At 41.7% G+C, this 14,922-nt stretch overlaps 1 protein-coding gene across 7 annotated transcripts in view; it reads left to right on the forward strand.

Moving 5' to 3' along the window:
• ush2a (Usher syndrome 2A (autosomal recessive, mild)) overlaps positions 1–14,922 on the forward strand; it is a 1,396,947-nt gene that overhangs the window by 1,201,645 nt on the left and 180,380 nt on the right. For all 7 annotated transcript variants that reach the window (XM_085981146.1, XM_085981156.1, XM_085981149.1 and 4 more), the window contains one exon: positions 7,402–7,756. In XM_085981146.1, the coding sequence (XP_085837272.1) occupies positions 7,402–7,756 (355 nt within the window). The remainder of the gene's footprint in view (positions 1–7,401; positions 7,757–14,922) is intronic.

Here is a 14,922-nt window from a genome sequence, read left to right on the forward strand (position 1 = left end):
TTAGATTATTATTTGCATAATTACAATACTTACAAAAATACTTATTCATCCAGTTAGAAATACAAATTTATTTATATGACTGGTTAAATTCCCATGGTGTTGCACATGGTAAATCAAAGAAAATTGTCACTTCCTTATCTGTCATTGATGTCTTTGTGTTGCTGATACTCTGTCTCTCCTCTTCTCTTCTTTGCTGCTTCTCTCTTAACTCTTTTTGCTTCTCTGTCCTCTTCTGTTTCTCTTTCTGTCTTGGGGCTAAAGCCAATTCAAGAAATAAACACGCAGCTTTTAAAAACCAGAACAATTCTGCAGAACACTAAACCAACCCCAAAACTATGCTCCGCTGAAATTTTTGTATTAGTGACAAATCCTTTTTTGCTGCTATCAGTACAAACACACAGTGGAAAACCATTTTCAAAAGAGTAAGCACCGATATGTCACCTGAAATAATCTTCTTTATTACTCCATCTATTAAAGGCATGTGCTAGAAAATAGAAAGGAACTGCCAGCAAGTATCCCAATTCTGTCATTATAAACATCTGTTTTGTCACTGTCATCAGAGAAAGATTTAATATTGTGGTTGTTTCAATGACTCTAAACTCCAACTAAAATCACTGGCAAGTGATTCATTGTGATATTGCCCAATATAACATTTGTATCTAGTGCCCCAGTGCAGCGTTTTCATTACACTTTAAATAAAATCAGCTCTCTATCTATGTCAGTCAGCAACATTCTGCTGTACACAGAGGAATCCAACAATCTACAATTATGATTTTGATTTGATTGTGTCATTTGAGCAGAAGGTTTATTACTTTTGACTCGGCTAGGCAGAGTGCTTACTCTTCACTCTTTTTTAACTGTGCCTCGAATAAGTAACTACACTACCAACCAGAAATGTTCTCTATTTTTAGCAGGCGTTGCATAGTAGAAACATTTTAATAGGACCCATCGTCCCAGTGTGGCCAAAGATTACTTTTGTCTCAATGTTCCTATTAAACAGGTTCTGTAGAATACATGGGGAATAAATCCTTGGCTTAGCAAATGTTCCATTTAAATGAGCATCCTTATTAACAGAGAATTAATTAACTGCTGTATACTGCAGTATTTTCCATTGCCTTTGTCCATGATAAAAATTATTTGTCCAAGTAAAATAAAGTAGGACATCTGTACTGGTTAATGTTTATGAAGGGGTTTATAAAAAGAGCCAAATCTGACAAGCAGTAAACAACCTTTTACAATGTTAATGAAACTGCTCATCATGGCAAGTTATAGAAGAATCGCACAGCCTTATCTCTTAGCAGTCACTATTAATCTTATGTTCTTTTCTAATATGTTTCTGAGTCATTCAAAATGTTGGCAAAGTTACACCAAGATGATGGCATCTGCAACATAAATGAGTTTTACTGTAACTGCTCCTGAAGCTATTGACTACACAGGTTGAATGAAAGAAACCTAAGATAAATCAATTTGAGGGCACTCTAGACATTCAAAATTCTCTGCTCCTACAAGTCACTTGCTTAATTTTGTGTTGAAGCTTCAATATACTTTCCAATCTATCAAAACTGTGGGTTAGGCTTCATAAGTTTCCTACACCTCAACTCTCTATCTAAAGCTTGAATACAAGTACTTGGAAGGAAAATCAGAAACAATGGTCTAGAAATTGGTTTTGGCCCATTTTTGAGGCAGCAGCCCATAGCACAGCTTGTGGAGCTTTATGGTGGCGGCCTCCAGTGGTGCCTTTAAGGAGTGCTGGTTAGGCCGCGGAAGGAAACAAAAAACTAAGCGGAGCAGGCCCAGCACTTGATGAATTTCCGAGTATGGTCCTCAAACAGATGTTAGGCCCCTCATTAACATAGGCAGGGAGTCTACCGCCTGTTTTAGGCAGCCACCAGGGACGCCTGAATATCACTCAACCCAATAAGGTGTTGGACGTATTGCAGGCATCCTTGGGGTACAGGAGACACAGAAAAACGGGCGCAGTGGGGACTAATTTCTCCCGTTCCTTCCCATAAATGAATGCATTGTACTTTGTATGGTTCAATAATTATTCAATGTTGTGCATCTTTTTTCTCCTCCAGTTCTCTTCTGAAGGCAGTTACTCTTGCTAGGCTGTGGCTCCACAGACACTAGCAACCTAAGTGTCCATTTTTCCACATGTGAACTTGAGCAATGAGTACAGTCAGGCTTTTTATTGTAAGGGTCATTATTGCGATGATACATTACAGCTAAACCTCATCCTCTCCTCACCTGTTATCCACACATGTACTTCCAAATGTTTTTCTCGCCCTAGAGCAGTGGCAGGATCCTGCTTTCTAGCAGGGATCCCGCCATGAATACGTAATGTCCCCTATCCAAGAAACTTGAGCTGAGTAATGGCAGGTTCAAGGGAGTAGGCACAAGTCCCGCCCTGACCCTCCTAGATCTGGAAAAGCAAATCCAGGTCGCAGTGTCTTTGTTCATTCTAATTTAATTTGGGTTTTAAAAAGCCTCTTTGAAATAAAAGAGAATGACCAGTGTTAGCTTTCAGTGTGAAGGGAGAGCAGAGAGAGAGATAAGTGGCTGATGAAAGCAGCTGCAGTTTGTCATGCAGGGGGGGGATTTTAACCCCAAAAAACTGGTAGGTTGGAATCAGTGGGAGGTTAAAGAGTTAAAAATCTGAATCCTGACCCCAACCCACCCACGGAGGTGGGACAGGATGGAGTGGTTAGCCAACCTGCTCCCAGGAGGTGGGCTGGCACTTTAAATATCATAATGAGGCTGGAAGCCATGGATTTAACCTGTGGCCGGCCTGGGTTCCCGGGCATTGGGATTCCTGGCAGCTGCAGCGAGGTGAGGTTAGGACTCCTTCCCCCTGGCCCCCCAAGCTCCCCCACCGTCAGCACCCCCCACCCCCAACCTCCCCCCTGGGGTCAGGGATTGGACCCCCCTGGGATCGAGGCTTGCACCTACCTGGGGTTGCGCCCTCTTGTCCAGCGTTCCCCGCCCGATTAGAAGCCAGCCTGTCAATCAGGCACGCTGTGGGAAAACCCAGACATCCAGGTTTCCCATGCTGTACCGGTCCCCACCCCCTCCCCGCTTCTCCCCCGACGCCCCCCCCCCCCCTCGCTAGCCCCCGCTCCCAGCATGTCTCCAGGTAAAAATTCCAGCCGCACAGTATGTAGGGTGAGATAGAAGGGAAAAAGAGGATAAGGCGTGAATAAACCCCATGGGAAATCTCCCCCAGCATTTCCACTTACCACAGGCATGACTCTCCCCCAGCCTGTCAGCTCCAGGACCTGTTCGTTCAGTAGCGACAGGATGTGCAGGCAGCCTCGGTCACTTCCTGCTTTCTCATTTGCTGTTGTACCTTCTCCTGCAAGAAAGAAGGGAGTGTGTTAGTGGTAGCCTTGTGAGCTGTTTTGAGAATGTGCCTATCAAGGTCAAATAGTGCAGATGTGTGTAAGATGTGAGGTATGAGGAAGTAAGCATTTCAATAGTGCTGAGAGTAGGAGATGCAGTGTGTGTGAGCAGAAGGAGGTACAGTGAAGTGTGGTGCAGTGATTGCAGGAGAGTGAAGGGAAGCGGGCCAGGGGCAGGTTCAGAGTAATGGCGGTGCAGGTGGTGCAGGTGTGAAGAGAGAGTAATTGAGCTGAGAGTTAGGCTTCTTACCTTGACAACCCTGGTGAGGTTGTTAAACTTCTTTTGACATTGCAACCAGGTCCCGGTAACTAAGCTCCTGGCATTGACCTTCTGAGCCACCTCTTCTCGCTGGCGTGCATGTCTTGACTGGAGGACTTTCTGCAACCTGCGGGGGGACAGGATCTCACTCCTCCTGCCAACCGCTTGCACAAGGGCTAATAATGTCGTCCAGTTTCAAGCCTTTCTTCCTTACTGCAGCTATAATGCCTCTCTTCTTTGAGAGGTGAAGGCTGCCTTTAAGTGTGGTCAGTGATACCCAATTTTCCACCCCACCTCCAAATAGGTGCACAGCCAATAAACAACGTGGGTAGCGCTGGCTTCACGCCTGTCACATGAGAATAAACTGTTAGCACGAATCTCCTGTGGTCCATGCAACCAAGTGAAGCATACGCCTCCCTGTGTGCCCTATTTCGGGCATGATCGGATTTCTAGGCCCATATTCTCTGACTTACTCTGTGTAATACTACTGGAGATCCACTAATAACAATAATTTTACCTCTGTAAAATGTCCTTAGGGAATGCACTGATATCAATGATGTCAAAATTCACTATGGTAAGCATAATAATTTATTCTTGTAAGAATGAGGCTCTGTTATTCTCTCCAATTTTCCTTTTTAATTTCTCTTTGATCCTTTTGTAATTCATTTAGTTTCCCTTTTATTTTTGTGTTTTGAAAGACAATAAGACTGTCTGTTATAAGATGCTTCATGATCATAAAAAAAATGTCAAGGTTGACAAAAGGCCATTTGTTCCTTTGAATCTGATCCCTCTATTGTCCTCAGTCTCCCATTAAAGCATCCAATTTCTTTTTGAAATAACAACAGAAAATGCTGGAAAAACTCAGCAGGTCAGGCAACATCCGTGGAGAGAAATTTGAGTTGACGTTTCGGGTTGGACCCTTCTTCAATTTCTTTTTGAACTTCCTTAATGTTTCTGCCTCTACTATCCTGTCTGGCAGATTGCTTCATCATGTAACCACTGAGTAAAGAAGTTCCTAATTTCTGTTTTAAAATTATTTTTCACTTACTTAAATATATCTTCTCTGCTCCTGCTTTCCTGACTTTGAAGTATTGTTCTGGTCTTACCCTATCTATACCATTCAATATTTTGCATTCTAGACTTTTGAGTCAGTTCTCTAATCTAGTACATGCCCTGTACACTCAGGGTCAACCTTGTTGCACTTCTCTGCATCTTTTAGAAAGCTTGTGCATGCTTTTTGTAACATGGTGATCAGAAATGAACAAAGTACGTAAGTCTGCCCATTACATTGTAAAGCAAGAACTTAGATTTATTATAGCACCTTTTATATCACAGCCAGGAATTATGAGTAGAATGATGTAACAGGTCATCTCAGTCAAGTAATAGACAGAAGCATTAAAACATTAAGGTAAAAAAGGGTGTGTAAATAGCTTAAGAAGTGGGGAGCCTCTTTCTTTGTTTCAGATTTCTGGCAACTGCAGCATTTTGCTTTCTCTTGTATTGCTTAATTTACTGCCCATTCACTTCCAGGTTTGCCAGTCTTGAATAAGTCTTCACACTGAGGACACCCTCCATTGTGTTGTGTGGCACTACTACTGTGCTAAATGGGATAAATTCAGAACAGATCTAGCAGCTCAAAACTTGGCATCCATGAGGTGCTGTGGCCCATCAGCCGCAGCAGAATTGTATACCAGCACAATCTGTAACCTCATGGCCTGGGATATCCCTCACTCTACCATTACCATCAAGCCAGGGGACCAGACCTGGTTCAATGAGGAGTGTAGAAGAGGATACCAGGAGCAGCACCAGGCGTACCTAAAAATGAGGTGCCAACCTGGTGAAGCTACAACACGGGACTACATGCACGCTAAAAAGGTTCAAGAAGGCGGCTCACCACCACCTTCTCGAGGGAATTTAGGGATGGACAATAAATGTTGGCCTTGCCAGTGACGCCCACATCCCATGAACGAATAAAAAAAAGTTTGTTCCTCCTTTCACTGTGATTTCTTTCGTTCTTTTCCCTCATTCATTTTCATTGATAACCCTTTCCCTTCTTGTTTTGATCAGGTGTTTGCTAAGACCTTGTTAAACAACCACATCTTATTTCTCAGTGCATATTTCGAACTCATTCTACATGGATTGCAGCTCAAATTTCACCTTTTCTGTTTGATATCTACCTATGATCATTGATATATCCATGGTATTCAGTGCTCCTTTAACCAGTGTTCTTGCCACGTCATGGAATCCACTCTTTTCACTATGGGCCAGTGCATGCATACTTTTGACCTCACTCTTCCACAGCACTGATTCACTTTAATTCGTAGCTGTGCTGGTCTTTAGTTACACATCATCCTTTGTCTCATCCGGTGGTTTTACAAAAAACTTGTTTTCTTCCTTTGAGGTAACAAGGATCAGTAACTCAAACAACTCTTGGATGCCAGCCTGCCTCTAAATCCCTCCTCATTCATCAACTTCTAACACTATTTCTCCTTCTACTCACCCTTTGCTGGATTTTCATTATTCCCTTTGACCTTCCCCTCTCTGACCCCAAATGATCTGTCCTCAGCAAAGGACTCAGCTTCATCCCCCTGTGCCTCCATCTAAATAGATTCCAAGTGTAACATGTTGCCAAGCTCTTCTTCCGTTGCCTTTGGCTCCATGCTTCCTTTTTGCTTTTGGCCAGGAAGGCCCCCATCATGAATCTCTCCCCTGGCTTCACTATCATCTTGTACCCCTTCCTTGAGCCTCTTACCTTCTTTCAGTCTGCTGCTGTGATAGCAGTCATCTCAGTTTTATCACTGTCCTTACTCACTCTAATCTATCTCCCTTTGAACTTGCAGCACTCCATTCCCTCAGTTCTGACGCAGACATCATCATTAAACCTGCTCACAAAGGGGTCATCAGTGTTTTATGGCGGCAGAGTCTATAATCCAAACACCAGCTCTCTGATGATGCCTCCTATCTCCCTCTGGACCAATACTCCACTACCAAATATTATTTCCCAAACAGGGACTGATCTCATCTTTTCTGGAGATCTTCTGCCCACTATCTCCAATCTCAAAACTCTTCAACCTGTTTCTCTTCTGCAGCTACAAGCATACAGGTGCAAATGCCCCATACTTGCTACTACAGTATGTAGAAAGCTGCAATTATGGCCCTGAATTCCTCACACTTTCTGGCACTGCACTGCCATAACTTCATCAGAAGTGTGGCGTAAACAGGGTTTCCGTTGCACCTCCGATTAAGTTACGGCAGCCCAGCAACAGAAAGTCTGAGGAAATTGAGGGCCTTTACCTCCATCAAGGTAAGTAGTCATTGTTCACTTTGCAGTTTCTTTTCACGTTAATCTCACATGTTAAATTTCTGCTAGATCTGCTTCTGGAAGGGGCAGGGGGAATTTAGCTTTACTAAAATTGCAACAAATACTGACTGGAGTGAGGCAAATGCACTTTTGCATTTTCTCCAGGAGAAAGCTACATTTAACATTTGTCCCTATATGGTCCATGTTGCTTTATTAACTTATGTGGGGACGTTCATGTTTACCAAATATCCTCCTAAGAAATAACAGGTTTTGTCAAATAAAATCAATCATTTATTATTAGTAAAGGCTAAATGTTTAATATCATCCAACATTACAAGCACAATTCCTCTTAAAAGAAATAAAATTGGATATAACCAACCTATTTTCTTCCAGGATTACTTAGATGAAATGAATAAATGCTTTCATTTTTGTCTGATTTGCAGACAGCCTGTTGGGACTCAGGAAGAACTGCTGGTTTTCATTTGGTCTGAAGGTGCTTTGGAGTTTATAGATGCTTCAGATATGCTTCAGCCTTACACTGAATATGAGTATCGTGTCAGAGCTCGTAACTCCAGAGGATCAGTAGACAGTCTGTGGGCTTTTGCACAAACCCTTGAAGCAGCTCCTCAAGGCATGGCAGCTCCCTCTACTCAAACCACAAGTGCTTTCTCTGTCTTACTGCATTGGACCCTGCCAAGCTTTCCTAATGGAGATATTTCTCACTATCGTGTTGTCTACCAAGAGAGAAGAAATGATCCAACAATTAACACGTCTACCGTTACAGCAGTGACAATGCCGGTAAGCCAAAGGAAAAATACCTAGGTTGCTTAACTTTTGTAATTTTTTTATCATTTATATTCTTACTTAATGGATCTCTCTTCATAGGCCCGCAGGAAATATAATTAATTGCATTTGATCAGTACTTTTTCTGGGTTTTCAAATGAATAGACCTTTCGGCTGAATATGAGATCGCCTGTGGCTTAAATCTCCCTCTTTGCATTTACACCATTTCAGTTTTCACATTTTACCACGTGACACTGATAAAAAGGCAGATAAAATCTCACAAGACGAAAGGGAAAACCTGCCAAAGCTAATTTCTTCTTGAGAAATCATTATTAGATAATAAAATTCAAGATCATTCTATGATACTATGGTCTGATATGTAAACCCTATCAAAGAATGTAAGCCCTGATTTCAACCCTCAGCCACACCTAAAGAGAACTGCGCGTGCAAGTAGTTGAAATAGGGGCAGAGTTTGCACTGCATTCCTGCCAGCCACTATTTTAACAGTCATGTTTTAGAAGGGGTGTGAGGCCCTTGCCACATAAATATTCAGAAGCCCAGGTCCAAATATGTTTCCCACCAGGCGTGTTGGGTTAAAATCAGGGCCCCTGGTTTCATAAATGTGTTAGACTATAGTGTTGGAAAATGTTTATTGCCAGGAAAACAGGACCTTTTGGCTCAAGTAAATTAACTTTCGACTCATCAAAAACTGACATATCAACAGAGGAAGTTAACCTGAACCCATGGTATAAATTGAACCAGGCACTGGATTGAGAAGCACTTCAACAGGTTGCAACAGATCAGAATAAGCAAAATGCTACAAAAAAAAGGTGAAATAACTGATCCTTGCAAATATAGGGATGAATACACTGCTGTGCGGAGCTTCTTTGTTTTTAGCTAGAAATAAAGGTTCAGAGCAATTGATCCTGGCTGTCAGAGAGTTGAATTTTCCAATCTTGTTGCAAATTACACAATATTAGCATAATCAGTTTCTATTAGTTTCTTCCAGTTTTTTTACATTATTTATAGACTAGCCTAGAAATTTGATCGCACCAGAAAAGCTGGAGGTGGGGCGTGTGCTGCACATGCCTGTTCACATGAAATTGGTGAATGCTGCTCATTAAAATGATTTAGGCGTGTAGCCAGCTCTACCTGCGTTATTCATTGGCTGTGTGCCTGTTTGGGGGGGTGGGGGGGAGGGGAATTGACCATCTCTGCTGCCACTTAAATACCACCTATTTAAGGGAATTCACATGGAATTCCGTTGTTTGATAAATTTGCTTTTTGATTTCTAGATTTGTTGATGGTGTTTATATTTATAATAAAGTGAGGCGAAGACCCATAAAGCTGGATTGAGGAAGGGAATCGGGTGGTTGTAGTAAGGGCAGTGTTGATATGGATTGTGGAACTGTTGGTGTATTGGGGATGGGAGGGATGGCTTAGATGAAGTGTTCTTCGATGAGTTGCTGTCTGAGTGGCTCTGGCATCAAAGGGCAAGGGTGATCTTGCTCTTCCTCCTCTTCATGCTGCTGCTCCTGCTCCTGCTCCTCCTCCTGCTCCTGTTCCTTCTGCAACCCAATTTCTGTGTCAGAAAAAAAATACAAGTCGGCCCACCCTTCCACCAGAGCTCTCATTGAACAGACCATTAAGCTGCTGAAGCAAAGGTTCTACTATCTAGACAGGTCCAGATGTACGCTGCAGTACAGCCCAAAGTGTGGGTCCAGAATTAACCTGGTGTGCTACGTTATCCACAACTTTGGCAGAAGAAAGTTTATACTTGAAATATTAACTTATTTTCTTTATCTACAAATGCTGCCTGACCTGCTGAGTGTTTCCAGCAATTTCTATTTTTGTTTCAGATTTTCAGTATTGTAGTATTTTGTTTGAAATAACCAATGAGCACAGGAATAGAGAACGTAAGTACAAAATTCACACGCGTGCAGCAAGATTCTAAAAACATTTCCCCCCCACACAATAATGTACATGTGGAACTCGCAACCAGAGAAGGTAGTTGATTCAGGGTCAACTGGCAATTTCAAAAGGGAACTGGATCAACTGAGGGCTTTAGGCTTGTTTTCTATTATCAAAAAGTAGGATAAGGAACTTAAGGGTGAAATTCAACTTTAGCAGGGGCGCAACTGAGCTGTAATGGATCTGCTGCCCACTATACACCCTGCCCAATTTTCCTTTCCGTTGACTTGAATAGTAAGGAAAATTGGGCGGGTGTATAGCAGTTGACCAGTCGCCTTCCACCTGTTTTGCGCCTCTGCCGAAGTTGAATTTCACTTCCTTAGTGTTCTTTAAAGTAAGGATCAATAGGCAGGGGCAGAGAAAGCCTGTGATAGAATAGTATACAAGGATTCTGGATGGAGTGGGTTTAGTAGGTCAAATGGCCTTTTCTTGCTCCAGACTCTTGTTCTGTGTACTACACCCTATAGTGAAATGATGTTCCAGCTCAGTAAACTCAGGAATGGGGAAATTAATCCACAGCCCGTACATGATACCACTGCAGAGAAATTTTGCACAAAATATATTGCCAGATGCCTCCATCCAGCAGTCTTAAATCGTAAATACTAGAATGGGGGATGAATGAGTAAACATATGGATAACTCCCTTTACAACATTTTTAATTATTTGGCAAAATCAGATGAACTCAGTTCTCCTTTCAAATTGACAGTGTAACATCTAGAATAGTGGATCTCATAGGCAGCAAGCCAGTCGAACTGCTCTGCCAGAGCCTAGAGAATATAATGTGAACATTGTAAGGACTGGAGATATATGGACATTATGAACAGATGACCACATCTTCAGAGTTCAAAGCTAATCAAACTTAATGGAGACTTCAGAGCTAAAAGTCAGCAGCTGTTATGGACAGGTGACCACTCTAACTGCTCTATTATAACCTGCAAAATATAATGGGAATATCATTAGGATAGGGGTTAGTGGCTGTTATTGGCAGGTGACAGCTTTATTGAAGTTCAGAGACCATTAACCCCAATGGACTAATCATTTGGACTAGAGGTTAATTACTTCTCTGGGCAAATAACCACTTTGTTTTGTGACTACATAGCATAAGTTCAAATTTGCAAAATAATACTTAGTCCACAGTATAATAAATAATTACCATTGATCAATATATTTTAGTACAATGCATAAACCATATTCTAGTCAGTAAAGATTGTGCAAATAGCAAATGATGTGAAAAGAAAAGTTTATGACTTTGAGTCATTTTCACAAGCATTCAATGTCAGAAATGCATTCTAGAGTTTGAAAGGTTTTGAGTTATCCAGTTCCTTTTACATTAGCTGCATTGATATACAGTATCAATATATTTTAGCATAGGATGGACAGAATATTTGTTACGTTTTTAATCTTGTGATATTTGCTGCATATAAAAACTTAATTTATTTAGTTATCAGCAAAAGTATAAACCCAGTTACAATGTTAATTAAAAATTGTTCCTATAACATTTGCACAGAAAGAGTATACTGCAGAGCTTAAAGGGAAAGCAAAATAAATCTAATGCAGTAGCAGTTTTTTTGTAACTAGAAGATAATTATGGCAACACTATTTTTCCTGAAGCAGTAGCTGATGTAATGGCCAGATAGCCATGCATGCTAGAGGCTGTCTCTGTATTTTTTTAGGATGGTATTGATCACCACTGAGCTGAGGTTTCAGCTCCATGCCAGATTGTTTGATTAATGGATTGGTTGCTAAAAGAGGACTGAATGGGGATAGAAAATGCAGGCGGTCTGTACTGCCACTGTATATCCGTCAAGAAGTACACACCTCATTATAAAATGGTTATCAAGTATACATGAAAAATTAATTGGACTCAGTTTGATTCTGAAAAGAATCAGCTTTCAGCACCGCAGTCCCCAGAACTTTCCAGATGTGCTTTGCGGCCCCTAGAGAAGGAGCGATGGGAGATGTATTAATACATCGTATTGATTGGATCAGGACCTCTGACAGTCATTTGTAGAGATACCATCTGTCTGCTGTTCACATTCCTTCACCAGAACAGGACGTGACAGATTATTAATCTCAACTCTTGAAGTATAGACAGTCCCCTTTCTGCTAAACTGCATTCCGATTCTGTAGGAGATGAAGCAGACCTGAAGGGTGCAGAAATTAAGGTTATTACACAAATTGAGCCATATGGTACAAATACTGAAGTGAGAAAATTGCCAGGCAATAAAAATTGTGCTGCCTTCCTAATGGTGTAAATTACAGTTAACCATGGCTCTAATGATGTCCTTCTGCTGCATTTAACTACTGTTACATGAAGGACATTGTTTAAAAAATAAAAAACGTGAATGCCAACAGCATGTGTAACAATCTGTTAGATTTACATTAGGAAAATTGTCAACAGTAGGTAAATAATTGTGCTAGCCAAGGATCCAGAAGTTAGAGAAAATGAACAATTCAGAAATCTTTACAGTATTGCTGCACTTAATCTTTTGAGGACTGAGCATCCCTTGTAACTTAAATATACAAATCTTTATGATTATATAAAATATTTACACAAAGGTACCTTAAATTATAATTCTGAAAATTACTAAGCGTAAAGAGCAAACTAATATACCCCATGCATGAGAAATGAACTGTGAAAATATCATCTCAATTTTCAATGTCATCATTATCATCTACAAGAACTTCTTTCTTGCTGTTCTTTGGTCCCAGGAACCATCATATGCCATTATATTATACGATATTATATCTCATTTATTACAGAGCTTGTTTACATTTTCAGCTCCCTCATTATTCTCTCAACATTTTAATAAATTTAATTAAGATCTAAGACTGTTTAAAGATAAATTCAAATAGATAAAATATAATACATTGGGGCTGTACATGCACCTTTTTAACTAAACTGCATAGTAAAAGGATTTCGCCAGATTGGATCTAGTTATCTTTTTAATGGCTCCTCACATGACACAATAAGGAACATTAAAAAACTTTCCACTCAGAACCAATTTCATACTTACTAAAACATGAACATGAATATAAAAATATATATTTTTTAAAAATTATAGCAAGCCTCTTTAAGCAAGTTGATGTATGATAGGTGAAGAATATTTTCACAGAACCTTCTATCACCATGCTTTCAATTTGATCAGCTTGGGCACTACCTTGATAGGAATTCTGTTAAAGGACCTTTTCATAATTTCCATTTTACTTTTCTTTATTACATGTAAAAATAGAAGTTGTAATCCAGACTGCTGTACAAAACACAATGGGATATATTTTATTCTTGGGCTGTGCATCATCGTCAATTGCAATGCAAATCACATTTCTGTTTGAAACAATAAAGAATCAGTCCACAGTGTGCAGGTGGTACATTGCACAGTTTCGCACCACTGAATTAAGATGAATATCCTTATGTTATATCTGTGCAACACAGAGGACACAAACTCACATAATGCAGCAATGTGAAAGGACCATGTTTATAATGACAACACCTTAAGAGGCTGAGGCACTACATCAGTATTGCCCCATTACCCCTCAATAGTGGCAAACCATAAACACTTGCCATTGCTAACATAAGAAACATGCCATCAATGGCTCAGCCATCTAGTTGAGATACAAGTGAACCAAAGACTGAGAAATTTAGCTGACCAACCACCTGGATACTGCTCTGGGGAAAAGCCACCCCTATGTGTCTGTGTCTCTAATAGTAACTTGTATATTAAATAAGAATAGGTTTGAAAACTCACACCAAATGTTATAGGAAGGAAGACAAAGAGAAAACGTGACTGACAGTGGGAATTGCCAGTTTAGCCTGTGCCAACTGGAGCAGGTAGAATTAAGTCATTCTGGACAATCCAGGGCACTTGATAAGGTTAGAAGTTAGCATTTGGCACCCGTGTGGTAAATGTCATGAAACATGTAAGGCAAAAACATAAATATGTCCTTTGTGTTGAATTTGAAATTACAAGTACAAGAAGGTGAGATGAAACAAATTAAATATTATGGAATTTCAGAGAGAATGATACACGCAGCAACTGGGCGTGTGAGAGAGAACCGGTAACTGAAGTGCTCAGAGATAGGTCTCATTATTATTTCCATAGTAGGGCTCACTCTAAACTGATCTACCTAGTGTGTAACTTTCTTTGTACTCACTCAACACATTCTCAAGTATCTTGGGTTCCCCCCGCCCCCCCCACTCAATCTGCCCCAATTAATCTGTTTAGTGAATTCCAACACTAATGTCACTTAATAATTAAGTGAACAAATGACGTTTTCACAAGTAAGCCAAGAAATGTCTTGATTCTTGATTAACTTCAACTTTAGCTTGAAAAGTAACAAACAATATGTGGCCACTAAGCCATTGAGTGCCCTTGGCCGGAATTTTCTCCAGGTAGGCGGGTTGGGGGCGGGGGTCCTCCAAGGTGGGAGGGAAACTCAGGAGGCTGGGTTTCCCGCAGACCCTGCCGACTTTAACAGTAGGTCCTGATTTGCATGTAACGCCTCGGTTTCCCGCCCATAGCCAGCCAGATTGAGATACTGGCTGGCTGCGGGCGGGCATGCCTGTAGCTGCAGTGAGGGAGTGAGGGTTGGTCCGGGGGAAGATGGGGGTGGGGGGGGGGCTCGGTTGGAGATCAGGGGTCGGCGGGGTGCGGGGGGGGGAATCAGCCGGAGGATCAAGGCACGGCGGAGGGAGGTCAGCCAGAGGATCAGGGATCGGCGGGCGGGGGGTGGGTGGGCTGGAGGATCGGCAAGGGCGAGAGAGGATCAGGTCCGGCCACTGGAGGATTGTGGCCAGCCTCAGCATCATCGGTGGGGCGGGGGGGAGAGGCCTCATGGTGGGGATCGCAGGCCTGGGAAGGCGATCGGAGGCCTTGTGGTGGAGTCTCCGATCGCGGGGGGTGGGTTTAGTAGGGACCCTGGATCCAGGAGGTAGCTATAAAGCCAATTATCTCCTGGATGCAGCAGTCCCCGCCTTGCTTTAACTGCCGGGTTTCATGAATTGTGTGATTCAATTAACATCTACATGTAGTTAAATTCAAAATGGAGGTGAAAAAGAGGCTTCCAGTCTCATTATAATATTTAAATTGATGTTCCGCCCCTGTGAGCGGGTTGGTTGCCTGACCCCCCGCCCCCCCCCCCCCCGTCCCGTCCCGGCTCCACCCAAAAGGCATTCGATAAGGTGCCACATAAAAAGTTATTACACAAGATAA

This window comes from Somniosus microcephalus, chromosome 3 (assembly GCF_052327205.1).
Source record: "Somniosus microcephalus isolate GS21.2 chromosome 3, FLI_Smic_1.0, whole genome shotgun sequence".
NCBI lineage: Eukaryota > Metazoa > Chordata > Chondrichthyes > Squaliformes > Somniosidae > Somniosus > Somniosus microcephalus.